The sequence below is a fragment of the Notolabrus celidotus genome, unplaced genomic scaffold (assembly GCF_009762535.1).
Source record: "Notolabrus celidotus isolate fNotCel1 unplaced genomic scaffold, fNotCel1.pri scaffold_390_arrow_ctg1, whole genome shotgun sequence".
Classification (NCBI taxonomy): Eukaryota; Metazoa; Chordata; class Actinopteri; order Labriformes; family Labridae; genus Notolabrus; species Notolabrus celidotus.
The window spans coordinates 5,802-24,417 of record NW_023260209.1 but is presented as its reverse complement, the minus strand read 5'-3'; the positions used below and the strand labels follow the sequence as shown (position 1 = coordinate 24,417).

At 38.9% G+C, this 18,616-nt stretch overlaps 1 protein-coding gene across 4 annotated transcripts; it reads left to right on the top strand.

Moving 5' to 3' along the window:
* Positions 1-297: 297 nt before the first annotated feature.
* On the top strand, positions 298-15,936 carry LOC117809736. Of its 4 annotated transcripts, none has more exons than XM_034679208.1 (15): positions 448-612; positions 4,285-4,344; positions 4,480-4,600; positions 4,746-4,849; positions 4,951-5,223; positions 5,323-5,416; positions 5,509-5,576; positions 5,660-5,725; positions 5,909-6,064; positions 6,159-6,227; positions 6,440-6,559; positions 6,651-6,710; positions 6,873-6,953; positions 7,176-7,290; positions 15,924-15,936. In XM_034679208.1, the coding sequence occupies exons 3-15, from the start codon at positions 4,480-4,482 to the stop codon at positions 15,926-15,928; spliced, it is 1,332 nt and encodes a 443-aa protein (XP_034535099.1). In that variant the 5' UTR covers positions 448-612; positions 4,285-4,344; the 3' UTR covers positions 15,929-15,936. The 4 variants fall into 4 exon arrangements, with proteins under 4 accessions (XP_034535096.1, XP_034535099.1, XP_034535098.1 ...); XM_034679207.1 differs by lacking the exon at positions 15,924-15,936 and adding an exon at positions 15,835-15,863; XM_034679205.1 differs by lacking the exon at positions 15,924-15,936 and having other exon boundaries at positions 298-612; positions 7,176-15,792.
* The last annotated feature ends 2,680 nt before the right edge of the window (positions 15,937-18,616 follow it).

The following is an 18,616-nucleotide window of genomic DNA, read 5'->3' as shown; positions in this document are numbered from 1 at the left end:
TTGTGTTATTATCATTATTATTATTATTATTATTTAGGTATTTTTAATAATTATTATTTTTTATAGTGGCATAATGCATATATCATTGTACAAATTAATGAAACCACAGCGTACACAATGCTGTATTTCATGCCCATATTTCATATTATATGATAATACTAATCACACTTTTGTCATTTTGTCAATAAGTCCAATTCTTTTCAGAAATAAAAGGTATTATTTTATTTTGGGTGTTTTATTTTGACATTTTCCTCTTCAAGTTTCGAGTTTCCTGTTCCTTTTTCCTCTCAGGAGCTTCACCAAATGAATGTCTGTGTAACAGACTTCAGGTGAGGGAGCCTATCAGCTTGCACGTTTTATTTTGCTGCGTCAGCAGCGTCAGCAGCGTCAGCAGCGCTGGTATATAACGGCGCTTCACGTCACTGACCGGTACTCCTTTACAGGACCTACAGCTGCGTGTATCAGAGCGAGCCTGAGAGCGAGCATTTTTTGCTAGCTACCGAGCGACCCCATCTGATATACACGGAGATTTTCACTCGATTTTCTAAAGCCTTTCCACCTTCCAACGACTTGTGCACCTTTATCCCTTCACCTGGACCTTTGGGACACACAGTGAGTAACAGCTTTAATGCTAACTGCAGTGTTTTTATGTGCTACCTCCAATGAGTGACCGAGTGAAGAGCTAATGAAGCTAATGCAAGCTAGGTGTGCTAGCTTTAGGTGTGCTCCTTTAGCAGGCACTTAGAGTGGTTGGTGGTTTTGTATGGACTTAAAAGCTCGATTTTATTCTTGTTTTAAAATTGAGCTCGAATTGAAAAGTGTTCATAGCAGTGGCCTACACCGTTAACCGTTAGGCATGAAGTCAGAGTTTTTGAAATTGCAGCTTCAAAGACTACTAGGCCTGCTGCATGCTGTAGCTTCAGAGCTGAATTTGAAACGATATGGTGGTTTTGTATGAAAGTAAAGCATGATTGTGATTCTTGTTGTTTTAAAATTGAACTGAATTGAAAAGTGTTAACAATGCGCTACATATTACAGACAGAACAGTTAGGCATGTGACAGTGCTGTATTTTTGAAAAATGGCTTTCAAGCATTAAAGCTACCTACAGCGAGGCTGCAGTGTAACGGTTTCATGTATTTTCTGTGAATTTGGTATGACATGGTGGTTTTGTATAGACTTTAAAGCGTGATTTTATTCTTGTTTTATAGTTGAACTCGAATTGAAAAGTGTTCAAAGCAGTGGCCTTAACCGTTAGGCATGACGTCAGAGTTTTTGAAAAATGCGCGAAGGCTTCAAAGGCTTATGGGCCTGCTGCAGGTGCAGAGCTGAATTTAAAACGACATGGTGGTTTTGTATTAAAGGAAAGCATGATTGTGATGTTTTAAAGTTGAACTGAATTAAAGTGTAAACAATGCACTACATTTAATTTTTTTTTTTTTTTTTTTTTTTTTTTTTTTTTTTTAAATAAATGCAATGCGCTACATATTACAGACAGAACCGTTAGACGTGACGTCAGCGCTCATGGCGCCGTAGTTTCAAAGGCTGCCGGGCTTGCAGTTTAACAGCTGAATTTGAAACGACATGGTGGTTTTGTATTAAAGTAAAGCATGATTGTGATTATTCTTTTGAAATTGAACTGAATTGAAAAGTTAATAACAATGCACTACATATTAAAGATAGAACCGTTAGGCATGTGGCGTCAGCGCTGTGTTTTTGAAAATGTCTTTCAAGCTTTAAAGCTACCTACAGCAAGGCTGCATTGTGACAGTTTCATGTATTTTCAGTGAATTTGGAATGACATGGTGGTTTTATATTAAGTAAAGCATGATGCGATTCTTGTTTCAAGCCTTAATTAAGAGTGAACCTGTTGGTTAAAAGCAGTGAGTCCTATTACACACCATGTAGAATTGTGAATGAGCTTATTTACATAATTCGGTTTTTTTTTATAACAAACATATATATATATATATATATATATATATATATTAAATTGCATACTGTGTATTATTTTACTAGATTATGATTTATTTATTTTCCCCCCCAAAAAAAAAAATTTTTTTTTTTTTTTTTTTTAATACAATGCGCTACATATGACAGACAGAACCGTTAGACGTGACGTCAGCGCTCATGGCGCCGTAGTTTCAAAGGCTGCCGGGCTTGCAGTTTAACAGCTGAATTTGAAACGACATGGTGGTTTTGTATTAAAGTAAAGCATGATTGTGATTATTCTTTTGAAATTGAACTGAATTGAAAAGTTAATAACAATGCACTACATATTAAAGATAGAACCGTTAGGCATGTGGCGTCAGCGCTGTGTTTTTGAAAATGTCTTTCAAGCTTTAAAGCTACCTACAGCAAGGCTGCATTGTGACAGTTTCATGTATTTTCAGTGAATTTGGAATGACATGGTGGTTTTATATTAAGTAAAGCATGATGCGATTCTTGTTTCAAGCCTTAATTAAGAGTGAACCTGTTGGTTAAAAGCAGTGAGTCCTATTACACACCATGTAGAATTGTGAATGAGCTTATTTACATAATTCGGTTTTTTTTTATAACAAACATATATATATATATATATATATATATATATATTAAATTGCATACTGTGTATTATTTTACTAGATTATGATTTATTTATTTTCCCCCCCAAAAAAAAAAATTTTTTTTTTTTTTTTTTTTAATACAATGCGCTACATATGACAGACAGAACCGTTAGACGTGACGTCAGCGCTCATGGCGCCGAAGCTTCAAAGGCTACCTAGCTTACAGCTTGCTGCAGGTTTAACAGCTGAATTTGAAACGACATGGTGGCTTTGTATTAAAGTAAAGCATGATTGTGATTCTGTTTTAAAATTGAACTGAATTGAAAAGTGTTAACAATGCGCTACATATTACAGACAGAACCGTGAGACGTGGGGTCAGCACTGTTTTTGAAAATGGCTTTCAAGCTTTAAAGCTACCTACAGCAAGGCTGCATTGTGACAGTTTCATGTATTTTCAGTGAATTTGGAATGACATGGTGGTTTTATATTAAGTAAAGCATGATGCGATTCTTGTTTCAAGCCTTAATTAAAAGTGAACCTGTTAGTTAAAAGCAGTGAGTCCTATTACACACCATGTAGAACTGTGAATGAGCTTATTTACATAATTCGTTTTTTTTATAACAAACATATATATATATATATATTAAATTGCATACTGTGTATTATTTTACTAGATTAGGATTTATTTATTTTCCAAAAAAAAAAAAAAAAAAAAATTATTATTATTTTTTTTTTTAATACAATGCGCTACATATGACAGACAGAACCGTGAGACATGTGGCGTCAGCGTTGTGTTTTTGAAAAAGGCTTTCAAGCTTTAAAGCTACCTACAGCAAGGCTGCATAGTGACAGACTACTAGACTATGATTTATTTATTTTCAAAAATTTCATTCCTTTTTTTTTTTTTTTTTTTTAAATTCAGACATTAACAGGAACAGTGACAAACTCAGACTTCTAGATTATGAGTTGTGCACTCCCCTTTAAGATTCCTAAGGGTTATGAGCAGTGTTTTCCCACAGTGCAGTGAATGCATCACAGAAGTACTTTTGCTTCAAGTACTCCTAGTACTTTACTACTTCAAGTACTACAAGTACTTTTACTACTTTCACTAGTAAAAGTACTTTGAGTACTTGAAGTAGTAAAATTATTTGAGTACTTGAAGTAGTTAAAGTACTAGGAGTACTTGAAGTAGTTAAAGTAGTGGAAGTAGTAAAAGCACTTGGAATAGTACAATAGTAGTAGTATAAGTAAAGAATTAAGAGGCGATAACAGTAAAGTAAGACTTGAGAAAAGGTGATTGTGTGTGTCTCTCCAAGTCTCATTAGCTGTTGTCATGGACATGGGATCAGCTGTGTAACTGCTGTGTGACAATTGATTTAGAATATGATTTATTAGTAAACCATGGTCATCTTTAGTGTACAATTGTAATATTTATGTTGAGAAAAAATTTATTGTGATAATTATTGTTGTTGAGATATCCCCCAGCACTTGTGTGTAGTGAGAGGCTGTGAGGACACGATGAAGCAGAACTGATTTGTGCTTTGTTTTTGAATTTCTTTGTAAAGAAAGCTGAACCAATATAAATGTACTTTTATACTGGTGTCTCGGTGTGTATATTGTGTCTGTGCACTTGTGTAGAAGAGTATTTTATATATATTTTTGGACATTTATTCTGAAGTTTATGTGTAGTAAGCTTGGCTTCTCAACAAGTCTAAATTAATTGTCCTTTTGTTTGTGCAGTCTGACAGGAGACCGTCCCATCTTTTTTCCACAGAGCAGCAGGACTTGGTGCGAAGCACGGTTAGTTACCGGTTTTATTAAATATGTTTTTTGTGTAGTGATGGATACATTTTAAAAAGATACTAGCTGGATACACAATTTTAAATGCTGTGATTGATTTATTGTGCCTCTGTTTTTGTGTTCACACGTGTTAAGATGCCTCGTGGTAAGTCCTATCGCCGCTCTCTGGCAGCCAAGAAGCGAATGGCAGAGCAGCGAAGCGCTGGCGTTGAACGCTTCAACGCCAGTCCCTATGGCTCCAGCAATGCCAGTGCACGTGAGTAGTCAACCATATCTAGAGGTTTTTGTTGCTTTTCTCCTGTGTCATTTAAAGTCATTTTAGAGCAATACAACATTGAACTGTTAATGATGTATGATGTTTTTACTTTAAATTTGTTGAATTTGTTTGTCTTTATGAATAGGGCATGGTACTGGGTACCGCCATCCCGTGCAGAAATGGCCAGTTTCGTCGCTGTCCGGGAAGCAGCACAAACTGGTGTTTATGCCCGAGTCTCCTGACAAGAAGGTAATATTAATATTAGATGTAATTTATGTATATATTTACCACAGCTGTTAATATATTAAATTGCAATCAAACTAAAACTTAATTTCTTTATGCTATCCCAGTTTGTTCTTCTTGTGGGTGATTCCCACCTTCGTGCCATCGCCGACCGGCACGTGTCCATGCCAGAGGGAAGGTTTTCCTTTGGCATCATGTCTACACCCGGGGGCGCTGCTCATGATTTGAGGGCTGAGCTTGTGCACGCTCACGTCCCTCGAACTCCTGATGCAGTTTGTCTTCTGGCCCCATCCAACAACCTCACACATTCCAGGACCATCTCAGATGCTGGTGCCGACTTCACCGAGCTTCTGAATGCTGCCTGCAATCGGTGGTCCAACGTAAGCTTTAAGTTTAAATTTAAAAGTATGAATGTTTTTTTTAAAAAAAAATTTGTATGGATCTGCAAATATATATACACTTTGTTATATTCCTTTCAGGTTGTAGTGGTGGATTTCCCCCCCCGCTTCAACTGCGACCAGCAGTACCAAGAACTGCTGCGCCAGGAATTCCACAGGGTTTGTGTCCGCTTGGGTATGTGACCTCTGATATACAATTTTGTGTAATATTTGACATTATGTGAAAGTACAATTACTTATGGTTATTATATGATTTCCATTTTGAAGGTGTGCGGTATTTTCCAACGGCATGTCACTTTCCGTTGGAGAACACAGACCTGTGGGCTAGAGATGGCGTAAGTATAACATGTAATTTTGATGTGAGGAGTTCAGTTTATTGAACAAGTGTTTAAAATTCAATGTTTTTTATATATTACAGATTCACCTGTCAGAACCTGAGGGCATGAGCGTGCTATCACAGCTGATGTGGCAGGCTGCTTACGTTGTAAGTTATGTTATAAATATATCTGTTTGGATTAGATTTAAAAAAAAAAAAAAGATTACATTTTATTTTTTGTATTTTTCAAATTGTGTGCAATTTTTACATGGTTTTTGTAATGTGTAATTCTTAAGGAACTTTTTTGAAACTGACGTGCTTTGTCAAAATGTTTTTTTATCTCATCATTAGACACTTGACACAGTGCCACAACCCCCCGCTGTGAAAGCACCCCTCAGACCACTAGCACCATGCATCAAGCCAAAACTTGTTGTGAAGGGTGAGGACACTCCACCACGTCCTCCGGTGAACCCCTTCGTGTGGCGCACTGTTCAAAGGGGCAAAGAGGTAATGCCCTGTCATTGTGGGGTTAAGATGTTAAAATATGTCTGCGAAACACAACTATTGTACTTAACACAAACTATGCTTTCTTTTGTTACAGGGGAACTCATCAGGGGAGCCTGGCCGGTCCTCTGGTGTGCTTCCTCAGAGAAGGAAGGTACAGAAGCAGGTTTGTGATGTTTTCTTCATGTTTATAATTGTAGGTAGATTGGGAGGGAGTAGTCAGCTGCTGTGCTCAAAGCAGGCATATACTACATGGTTTGAAGGAATTATGTCATTAAAAATGCACTCACTTAGCCTTTGAATCATTTCAGTGTTTATAGATAACTGTATCTGTTTAGAGTTGAGTTCAACAAGTGTCTGCGCTCTATAATTTCACAGGTGGTGAAGGAGTGTACCATCCCGCTAAACCCAGTCTGGTTTAGCTTTGCCCTGTTGGATGAGATGGACAAGCTTGTGCCATCTCATCTCCCTGGTACCGCGGTTCCAGAGGGCAAGCAGGTAATGATCATGGAATCTCAAAAACAGTCCAAACTGCTTTTAACGTGTAAATGCAATATGTCAACAATACATTTGATTTGTTTTTCATTAGAAGGCCTTTGTGGAGCGCAGGAGGAGTGCTGCCTCCAAGAGGAGTCGGTCCGACCGGCAGGTAAGTGTTATGTTTTTAGGTATTTATTTTTCCACACACACAATACTTTGACTCTAAATGTCTGATGTATAGGTTTGAGTTGTATCCATGGTAATGCCATTTCCTAGGTAGTGTTTGCTAAACAGCAGAAAAACACTTGATTCATGCATGTATGTTTTCTAGGCGGAGGCAGTACCTAGCGTGGTGGTTGTGAAGGCGAGGGTCACTTCTTCCACGTTCATGCGGGAGACGGCGGAGGCGGAGGTTTGTGGATTTATTTTGTTCAAGTTATTTATCATATGTGATATTTTCTGATAATTCAAGGTTTTCAGATTGAAGCAGTTGGTCTCTGTCGTTTGCTAATCACCTGCCTGCTTTTGTGTTTTAAGCTTTAAAAGTAAGAATTTGATTTTTATTTCATCAAGTGTGTTTGAGGTTATATTTTTGTTGTCCTTGCCCTTCATTCACTTGTTTTGTTTTCATCAGGAGGCGGTTCCGAGTGTTGTGGGAGCGTCCCCCGAGTCCCCTGTCCAGTCCCCCGACCAGGCTGCGCCGGTGGAGGGTCCTGCCCGCCCCCATCGCACTCAAAGGCCCGTCAAAGGTCAGAGTGTTGCAGCTCCAGTTTGCATGTGTTCTGAGCAGTTACCCCCACCTTTAGTTTCAGGCAGTAGTTTTGTAGGTCAGTACTCTGACGTGAATACTTTGCTCACTTGTAGTGCTGTGGCTGCAATCAAACACATGATTGCACCTGTGTGTACATGGCGTGGCAGGGACATAGACGAGGTCAGGTCAGAAGGGACTAAGTTGGTGGAGTTTCTGGTTGAGGAGAGTAAGAAGGTTCCAGCAGGAGAAAGGGAGTTGTGTACGCTTATTGAGAAGCACACAGTCTTTGGAGGGAAGTGGAGTGTTGACATTGGTAGGCCAGAGTACTTTGTAGTGAAGCCACCAGGGGAGGACACACTTGTGTCTGAGAAGCTGCAGGATCTGTTGTTGAGGGATGGCATGTGTCTCTTTGGTGTTGATGGTCTTGCTACTGCAGTGATACAACACAAAGATTACATTGTTGTTGTTGACTGCAGCACACGTGATGCCAGTGGTTCTGATCCTAGCTGCAGCAGATCTGTGGCTGTGTTTAACACATGCCTGAACGACCTGATGTTTCACATCAGGGGTCTGCAGAAGTCTTTCAACGCACAGACGTATGTTGTTGCCAGCATGTCTGTGAAGCCGCTTGATGTTGGACTCGGTGTTGAGACTGTTTCAGAGGTTGCAGACAGTGATGATGACATGCAAGTTGCAGGTGAGGTTCAGGAGAGCAGCTCAGTCAGGTCTGCATGTCATGTGAGATCAGTGCAGGGAACTTTTCATCAGGGAGATGATCAGTTTGAGTTTGGAGGATTTCAGTGTATGGCCATAAGCCTCGTTGGAATGGCGAAACACACAACTGACAGTGTGTTTTCATGGCAGTCCAAGACCTTGGATGATGTTGTCGTGTCAGGGGACAAGTTGTATGCCTCTTTAAGGAAGAACAACTTGATCAGTGATAAAGTATCACTCTTTCTTTGTGTTCCTGATCTGCCCAAACAGCATGTGGTTGATGGGCAGAGCTTTGACTTTGAGTACGGTGACTTTGTGAGTGGACTGGTAGGTGTGGATGAAGGTCCCACTATTGAGCTAGGTGTACATGTGAGCTTGAAAAGGGGATTGACGGACATGTTCATACAGTATGACACATGTCTGTTGACAGTGCAGGGTAGCACTTGTGCTATCATTCATCAGGGTGGACGGTATGCAGTGGTTGATTCCCATGCTCGTAGTGCTGAGGGAATGTTGCATGGTAACGGAAAGAGTGTTGTTGTGTATTTTAGTTGCATTGATCATGTCTATGATCACATATGCAAGTTGTCACTCATGTTGCCTGTAGGTGTCAAGCAGTTTGAGATAGCTGGTGTTCGTGTGTCTCTCCCAGGGTTAGTTGTTGACGGTGATAAGTCATTAGGGCAGTCACTAACTGTAGAAAGCAGAAAGAGTGTGTTTGGAAGCAGTGTCTCTGAGGTGTCCAGTGGTCAGCCAGCGGTCAGCTGTAGCAGCAGTGTGAGGGCAGAGAAGCGTAAGAGGTCTGCAGGAAGTTTTCTGTCAAAGAAGTTGAAAAGGAGTGATGTTGATTCAGATGTTGTGTTTGTTAGTGATGTGGCGAGTAAAGGACTGCAGTTTAATCCCCTTCGTAGGGAAGTTGCAGAAGCATTGTGTAAACAGTTGAACTTGGAGTCAGAGATAGTTGATGCAGTATCTTCAGAGGTTGGTCAGTTAGGAGCTCCGTGTAAGAATGACAGTATACAGGGTGATGGAAATTGTTTCTTTAGAGCAGTCAGTCAAGCTGTGAGTGGTACCCAGAAGAATCATAGGAAATTTAGACTAGCAGTTGTGAAGCAGATGGAAAGTAATGTAGCAAAGTACAAGAGTCTTTTGAGGAGTGAGTTTTCATCTGTGGCAGAGTACCTTAGGGAGTCAAAAATGCAGTATGTTGGCAGATGGGCTACAGAGGTAGAGATTCAAGCAGCGGCAGATTGTTTAGGTGTGAGTATATTTACTTATCATCAGGGTCGCTGGCTTGAATATAGTTGTAGGAATAGACAGTTTTCAAATCAGGGAATTTATTTAGAACATTGTAATGACAATCATTATGAGACTGTTGTTTGTGTTCAACAGCCTCAAATTCAGGGTTGTTATGGCTACTGCAGAGTGGACGAGTCTTATATGGCAGGTTACAATATTAGACTGCATAAAAGAAAAGACAGTGCTTGTTTGGGAGCTTTGATTTCAGCTGCAAGTTTAGAAGTAGAGCATATAGAAGTTGATGTTGCAAAACAGCCACAGCATAGTACATTATCAAAGTATTTGAAAAGGAAGAGGAAATTAGAGGAGAAAATGAAATGCCAGGAATTTCTGTATAGTCAGAAAAGAAAAGACAGTAAAAAAGTTAGATACCAGGAAAATGTGTTGCATAAGGAGAAAGTAAAAAGAAGTAGTGTAGAAAGAAGCAAAATTGAATACCAGGAAAATGTGTTGCATAGGGAGAAAGTAAAAAAAATAAGTAAAATTAAATACCAGGAAAATGTCTTACATAGGGAGAAAGTAAAAAGAAGTAGTCTAGAAAGAATTAAATTCAAATACCAGACTGATTTGACTCACAAAGAGAGAGTTAAGAAAAGCAGTAAATTAAAATATGGAGAGAATATTTTGCATCGAGAGAGAGTTAGGAAAATCAGTCAATTAAAATATCGAGAGAATGTTTTGCATAGAGAGAGAGTTAGAAAAATGAGTCAACTAAAATATCGAGAGAATGTTTTGCATAGAGAGAGAGTTAGAAAAATGAGTCAACTAAAATATCGAGAGAATGTTTTGCATAGAGAGAGAGTTAGAAAAATGAGTCAATTAAAATATCGAGAGAATGTTTTGCATAGAGAGAGAGTTAGAAAAATGAGTCAATTAAAATATCGAGAGAATGTTCTGCATAGAGAGAGAGTCAAAGGAATAAGTATACACAAGTATCGGTTAGATAAGGTGCATAGACAGCGTGTAAAAGCCATGAGTAAAAGGAAGTACCATGGTAATGCAGAGCATAGGGAGAGTGTTGCAGCAGGTACCAGAGAAAGGAGGCAGAATCAGAAAAAAAAGGCAGAACAGTTTGATTTTGTGATGGGACAGTTTCTAAAGAAAGTAGAGGATGGTCCAGATTTTGTTTGTTGTGTCTGCCATAGATTGTTTTTCAAACATCAGGTTTTAAGTTGTAGAAAAGATGATTATAACAAAAGTAGAGGAGTAGCTTTGATAGCAGAAAAATGTGTGACAGAAGATTATTTGCATAAATGTAGTCATGACTGTGAGGTGACTTGTAAGTTGTTGGATTCACCGAGAGGTCAGATGTGGATTTGCTACACCTGTCATTTAAAGATTAATAAAGGGGAAGTCCCACCTGAAAGTGCAGTTAATAATTTGGGACTTAATCCCATTCCTCCAGAGTTGGCATGTTTGAATAGTTTGGAGCAACATTTGTTAGCTTTACACATTCCATTTATGAAGATGTTGGCATTGCCTAAAGGTGGGCAAAATGGTGTTCATGGACCGGTGACGTGTGTTCCTGCCAATATTGTTCAGACGGACAATCTGCTGCCCCGTTCCAATATGGAAGGGTCGTTGTTGAGGGTGAAATTAAAGCGCAAGTTGACTTACAAAGGCCACTATGAGTATCAGTTTGTTGATACGATGCGTGTCAGGAAGGCATTACATTATTTAAAGAGAACTAATGTATTGTATCAAGATGTTGAGTTTAATGAACAGTGGCTTAATGAGTTTTGTAAGGAAGAAGAGGACATTTTGGCAGAAGTGAGTGTTCCTACTGTAGAAAGCCAAGAAGCAGTTATAGATGAGGCTGAAGATGAGCTTTTGCATGACAGACAGCAGCACTGTATGTTTCAGGACACGTGTCTCATGCCTGTTGATTTAGGTCAGGAAGCACTGGATCAGTATTTTGATGATACATTGAATTTGGCTCCTGCAGAAGGAAATAGTCCTGTTAGGTTGTTGTGCGATGAGGCAAATGAAGCTAAATCTTTCCCAGTATTGTTTCCACAGGGTTGCAATACATACCATGAGAGTAGACAGCACAGGTTGACTTTGTCCCGATATTTGAATAACCGTATTTTACACGCAGATGGTCGGTTTGCAGGCAATGTGGAGTATATCTTTTTCGCTCAGTACATGTCTGAGTTAGAGCAAGTAGTGTCAAAAGTGTCTATAGCCTTACGGAAAGGGAAAGGAGGTCATCAGTCTCAAAGAGTAGGGGAGGATTTGTTGAGAGATGAGGAGTCTTTGAAGCAGTTGTTGGAGTTTGATGATGGCTTTCGGTTCTTAAAACCTATTAGAGGTACTCCAGCATTCTGGCAGGGAGCTCAGAAGGATCTTTTGGCTTGTGTTAGGCAGCTAGGTGTTCCTACATGGTTTTGTTCATTTTCATCTGCTGATATGCGATGGAAAAATCTGTTGAATAGTATTTTGAAACAGGAAGGTAGGACACAGACATTTGAAGAGTTAGAGTGGGCAGATAGGTGCGAGTTGTTGCGCAGAAATCCCGTCACAGCAGCCAGATCTTTTGATTTCCGTTGGCATTGTTTTCTCAGGGAGGTTCTGATGTCTCCGGCTGAGCCGATAGGTAAAATCAAGGATTACTTCCATAGGGTAGAGTTTCAGCAGCGTGGCTCACCGCACATTCATAGTTTGTTTTGGATTGAGAATGCCCCAAAGATTGATAAAGATTCGGATGAGGAAGTTGTTGCATTCATTGATAAATATGTGACGTGTGAGCTGCCGTCAGAGGATGAGGAGCTGTTAGATATTGTGAAGTCGGTGCAGCAACATTCAAAGCGACATTCTAAAACTTGTAAGAAGAATAAAACGGTTTGTCGTTTTAATTTTCCCAGGCCAGCTTCAGGTAGGACTTTCATAGCTCGTGGTAAAAGTTTAGAAGATTTAAAGAAGACGTGCAAGTGTCGGGTAGAGAAGACGGGTAGTTCGGCTGTGTGTACATGCAAAAGTCAGGTGGATAAAGACATTGAGAAAAGGATGAGGGACCATGCAGCAGACATTTTGGCAGCAGTGAAGAAGGCTCTTTCTGATGAGAATAGAAGCTTTGGTAGTTTGGATGAGTTGTTTGACAGTTTAGGGATCACTCAGAGAGCTTTTGAGAGAGCTTATAAACTCTTCAGTCGGAACACACATGTCGTGTTGAAAAGAGAGGTCAATGAGGTGTGGGTTAATCAGTACAGTAAGCCACTTTTGAAATGCTGGAATGCCAACATGGACATTCAGTATGTTGTTGATGCATATGCATGTGTGGTTTACATTGTCTCCTATATTTCAAAGGCAGAGAGGGAGATTGGACTATTGTTAGGGAATGCTCAGAGAGAAGCAGCAAAGGACAAAAATCTTAGTGCCAAAGATGCTTTGAAGAATCTCGGCAGTGTTTATCTTCACAACAGAGATGTGTCGAGTCAGGAAGCGGTGTACAGGTTGGTACCCAGCATGCACCTGAAGGAGTGTTCTAGGAAGGTTGTGTTTGTCCCAACAGGGGAAAATGTTGTGAAGATGAGTCTGCCTTTAAATGTGTTAAAACAAAAGGCAGCGTCATCACAGGGTCTTACTTCAGAAGACATGTGGATGACTAGTTTAGTGGATCGCTACAAGAACAGGCCAGATGATAGCGAGTTTGACGAGATGTGTTTGGCAGCGTTTGTGTCAGAATATCGTGTTCTGAGCAAAAATGAGAAGAGTCAGAATAGGGTGAAACTGAAGAAAGATTTTGGTTTTGTCTCGAAAAGAACGCGTTCACAACCTGCTGTTGTCCGTTACGCACGCTTTTCTGAGACAAAAAATCCAGAATCTTTCTTTCAGAGCATTTTACAGTTGTTTCTTCCCCATCGCGTTGACTTGCAGCTTAAGCCTCCAAACTGTGAGACGTTTGAAGACTTTTACATGAACGGTCATGTGAGGTTTGGTGATGGATCTAGGCATTCAGTAAAGTCAGTTGTTGACTTGAACAGGAGCAGATTTGAGATGGAAGCTGATAAATTGGATGAAATCCAGCACGAAGTTGACAGTAACGTTATGTTAGAGGATGCCTGGTGCGAGCTGTGTCCAGAGCAGGAACTGGAGCGTTTACAGTGTCGGCAAGAGCAGAGTGAGACAGAGCAGGTAGTAGAGGAGCATGTTGAAAACATTCCTGATTTGGCTGTTAGTAGCAAAGAGGTTTGTCATTTAGAGAAAAGAAATAATGTTTTGAGCAGAAGTGACGGTTTGGCATTGGTTAGGTCTCTGAATGAGACACAGTTGTCTGTGTTTTATCAGATTCGTCAGTGGTGCTTAGAGAAGGTCAATGGGAAAAAGCCAGGTCCCCTGCACGTGTTTGTAACCGGTGGGGCTGGTACCGGTAAGAGTCATCTGATTAGGGCTATTCAGTACGAGGCTATGAGGTTGTTGTCACCGGCATGTCGTCATCCTGACAACACCTGTGTTTTGTTGACTGCTCCTACAGGGATTGCTGCATACAATCTGCATGCAGCAACTATTCACAGCACGTTTAGCATCGGAGTGGATGTACGCTTACCGTACACTCCTCTGGGTGAAGAGAAGATCAATTCTCTGCGTGCTAAGTTGTGTGATCTGCAGATTTTGATCATTGATGAAATCTCCATGGTAGATCACAGATTGTTGGCTTATATTCATGGTAGATTGAGGCAGATCAAACAGACTGGTGACTTTGCTCCGTTTGGTAACGTGAGTGTGATTGCAGTGGGGGATTTTTTCCAGTTGCCTCCCGTTAAAGGGAAACCACTGTATGTTGATGATCAGGGTGTGAACTTGTGGTCCAGTCTGTTTAAGGTTGTTGAACTAACAACAGTTGTTAGGCAACAGGATTCAGTCTTTGCAGAGTTGTTGAACAGGGTCAGAACTCGGTCTAAAGAGACTCCAATGCTGCTCAGTGACATTAGGACACTGCAGCGTTGTGAAACCGGTGAAGTCAGCTCAGCTTTACACATTTTTCCGACAAACCGACAAGTAAATGAGCATAATATTCAGGAGCTATTCAGGACTTGTCCTGAATATGTTGAGATAGAGGCACAGGACTATGTGAATAGCAAGAAAACAGGGAAGTTAGAGTTGATTAGTGGACATCACAGCAGAACGTATAACACATCTTTAGAGGAAACACTTCCCTTGGGGATAGATGCCCGTGTTATGCTCTGTAAGAATGTGGATGTTTTGGACGGTCTGGTTAACGGTGTGTGCGGTATTGTTACCCACATTGTGTCAGCTAGTGAAGGTAGGTTTCCTAAAAAGGTGTTTGTAAAGTTTGATGACCATCAGGTTGGTGCTCAGAGAAGGAAACAGTCTGTTGGGGTTTCCAGTGCTTTGGTTGGTTCTACTGGTATTGACCCAGAGGAAGAGAGGGTGACGAATAAGGGTGGATTGCGAAGACAATTTCCACTTAAACTAGCTTGGGCTTGTACGGTGCATAAAGTGCAGGGGTTGACTGTAGACAGTGCTGTAGTTTGTCTTAAAAGAGTTTTCACAGCAGGACAAGCGTATGTGGCCTTAAGCCGTGTTAGGAGTCTGTCTGGTTTGATCATTCAAGACTTTAGAGAGAAGGTCATTTATTGTAAGGATGATATCAAGGATGCAGTTAAGAGTATGCCTCCATTCTTGGTTGATGTCATACCCCAGCACACATCAAATACACCTACATTTTCTGTGTTTTTGATGAATGTGCAAAGTTTGAGTCTACATGTGTCAGATTTAGCTTTGTGCACACAGCATTTGCAGCCTAACTGCATTGCTGTAACAGAAACATGGTTACCCACTGATTCTGTATTAGAAAATGTTAAGATCGATGGTTACAGTTTCCTGAACTGTTCGAGAAGTGAATCTTACATAAGTAATCACCCAGCTTTGGTAGCATTGCAAGCCCAACAACATGGTGGTGTTGGCATGTTTAGTGCAGACGATGTGGCATTTGACATAATCAAAGTGCCACATGTGAATTTGGAATGTTTGATTTACAAGTATGTCAGTGTTGACATACTAGTCGCAGTCATTTATCGACCGCCCTCCTATCCCATGTCTTTGTTTAAGGGGAATCTGAGCAAGTTGCTTGATTGGCTTAATCCACTAAGTAACACTATTGCTGTCATGGGAGATTTCAATGATGACATTTTGAAGTCATCTTCAATCTGCAATTTTGTCGCAGAGAGGGGGTTTGTTCAGCTAGTGACACAACCCACCACAGAGAGAGGCACACTTATTGACCATGTGTATGTGAAAACAACACAGTACGAGGTACAGTCAGTAGTGTGGCCTACTTATTTCAGTGACCATGAGGGGATTCTTTGTTGTTTTAGAAGTACATCTGATCAAAGTGATGAGGCAGAGTAGTGTAAACATTTGATGACTGCAGGTTTCTAGTGTAATTGTGAGCTTTTTGGTAGGTTTAACTTTTATGGTTGGCTCATTTGTGAGTTTGCAGGGAATAGTCTGCATGTTTTAGGGGAAAAAAACATTTGCATGCCTTGCTCTTTTTGTCTGTTTATAGTGTGATAATGTTATTTGTGTAGTGCTAAGAAAAAAAAAAAAAAAAAAAAAAAACATATTTGCATGCCTTTCTCTTTTTGTCTGTTATAGTGTGATAATGTTTGTGTAGTGCTAAGAAAAAAACAAAAAAAAACAAAAAACATATTTGCATGCCTTTCTCTTTTTGTCTGTTATAGTGTGATAATGTTTGTGTAGTGCTAAGAAAAAAAAAAAAAAAAAAAAAAAAAACATTTGCATGCCTTTCTCTTTTTGTCTGTTATAGTGTGATAATGTTTGTGTAGTGCTAAGAAAAAAACAAAAAAAAACAAAAAACATATTTGCATGCCTTTCTCTTTATCTGTTATAGTCTGATAATGTTATTTGTGTAGTGCTAAGAAAAAAAACAAAAACAAAAAAAAACATATTTGCATGCCTTTCTCTTTTTGTCTGTTATAGTGTGATAATGTTATTTGTGTAGTGCTAAGAAAAAAAACAAAAAAAAAAAAAACATATTTGCATGCCTTTCTCTTTATCTGTTATAGTCTGATAATGTTATTTGTGTAGTGCTAAGAAAAAAAACAAAAAAAAAAAAAACATATTTGCATGCCTTTCTCTTTATCTGTTATAGTCTGATAATATTTTATGATAGCATAGTATAAAGAGGTTTCGTTTCCTGCATTACAACAGCTTTTTAGGTATAACTTTTATAAATAAACATGTTTGTTATGGATGTTATTAATTACATTTGAATTAATATACAGATACAAATTGTTTCACATAAATAACCAAATAATATTAGGCCCTAAAATTAAATGATAACACTTGTATGCTGTTTGTAATGCGGGTTTTGCTTTACCTTTCATGTTAGCCACTAAAAAAAGCAAAAGGCCCTGGGTGCGGACCACTGTTTACAGTTTACTGTTTACAACCTCGGGGTTCGACTCCCTGCGGGGCCCTGCTTTCCTCGGCAATGACATGGAAAGTTTGGTGAAATTGTAGAACAAAATGCGTCAAAGTTATTGAGCCTTAAAAATGTAAGATAATAACGATAATGAAAATAAATCAGATTGAACCAACTTTATAAATTAATTTGCAGAGTAATAATAAAATAGGGTGTAAGAAACAAACATTAATTTATATAACAGCTTGGTTATGTAGTTTTAGATGAGACGTTTGACACGTGTGTGTGTGTGTATATATATATATATATAATATTTATTGAAGAAGCAATGTTGTATATTAAGATTTGTGCACACTGTTACTAATCAATATTTTTTCTTGGAGGTCTTGGCCTCACTTGTGTCTCAGGTTCCAGTGGATTGTTGCTGCAGGCCTGCTGTTGTGGACCAGCTGACCTGAGGAGCAGAAAGACTTAATACCTCTTACTTATATTATCTTCCTTGCCAATTAATTTTTCTAAAATTTGCATTGTAACATTATTGCTGTTATTTATTGCAATTTTATTTTGTTATAGTTTTAATTTCAATTGTAGAAATACTGAGTTCATTTTAAAGTGTTATTTTGAAGATTACCCATGTTAAGATTATACAATTTTTTTTAAAATGAGAAATTTAAATGATTAATTTTTAGTTTATACTTTCTGTTACTGACTTGATATTTTTTGTTTGCTTTATCAATACACCTGTCAACAATAACTATGATCACCCATACTTTTGAGTTTTATTACTGATATTATACATACAAAAAAAACAATTGTGAAATTAATGTTCAGATAACTTGTTTATGAATTACTTGTATATAAATAAAATGATTATTGTTGATATATTGATAAATCGTTTGGCAGTTTATTTTATGTAATTGTTTTTAAGCTATATTTGAAAGCGGTTAAAGTTTGCAGAAATACTACAGAATGGTATGACAATTATGGAGTTGTTGGCCAGAGATGTGATGAGGCACATACTGTTATGAAAGCTAGGACATGTTGATCAGATGTAATAGTAAGCATCAGAGTCACTGCAGCTTCCAGTTCCAAGGTGAGACATCAATTTATGTAATCAATTAGAATAAAGATATCTTGAAAAGTGGACTAAAGTAATGTTTTACAATTAGAAGTCTGAACATCAGATTCAAAGTCATGTTTATTGTTCAGCCATGAGTACACATAAGGATTTGAATTTCAGCAGCCTTCACTGAGTATGTTGAGCTATAAAACATACACCTACACAGTGTAATGTGTTGAAGCCAAATAAGAACAGATAACATGAGGGTAATGCAAGATGGGAGTTAAATGGATCCTATGTCAACATAAAACAAGTAATATTATTTGAAGATGGATATTTTTTCTTAAACACTGGAGTAGGACCTTGATCATATTTACTACATTTCAAACAGATTGATCAATGTATAAAAGAGCTGTGATATTTAATTTTTCATGGCCAGACATTGGAGTCTGGCGTTGCCAGACACACCCTTCAATGACAGGTCACAGTCTGACCTGTGATGCTTCATGAAGGTGTGAAGGCCGTTTGTGAGCACATTTGAAAATAAATACACTCAAAAGAGGAGGAGCTATACACCATAAAGTAAGACGTGACCTACTGTGGCCAGTAGGGGGCGCTATAATATATAGGTGCGTTCAGGCTGGGGCACTTATCATGCATGACCGCCTTGGTCCTGATCCAACATTGTATAAGAGTGTTGCAAATGTCAGTACAACGTATTTCCTGTTGGTGGCGCTATGTCTGTAGTAGATAAATGAGTCCATAGGTGTGTTGAGGGATGGACCCTGATCATGTGTATGTAAGATCAAACAGATTGAACACTGTATGAAGGAGCTATAAGTA

Coding starts and splice junctions, on each gene's coding strand:
- LOC117809736 (XM_034679205.1), top strand. CDS start 4,480: ATGCCTCGTGGTAAGTCCTATCGCCGCTCTCTGGCAGCCAAGAAGCGA. Junction 5,726..5,908: donor TGTGGCAGGCTGCTTACGTT/GTAAGTTATGTT, acceptor TCTCATCATTAG/ACACTTGACACAGTGCCACA. Junction 6,560..6,650: donor CGGTTCCAGAGGGCAAGCAG/GTAATGATCATG, acceptor GTTTTTCATTAG/AAGGCCTTTGTGGAGCGCAG.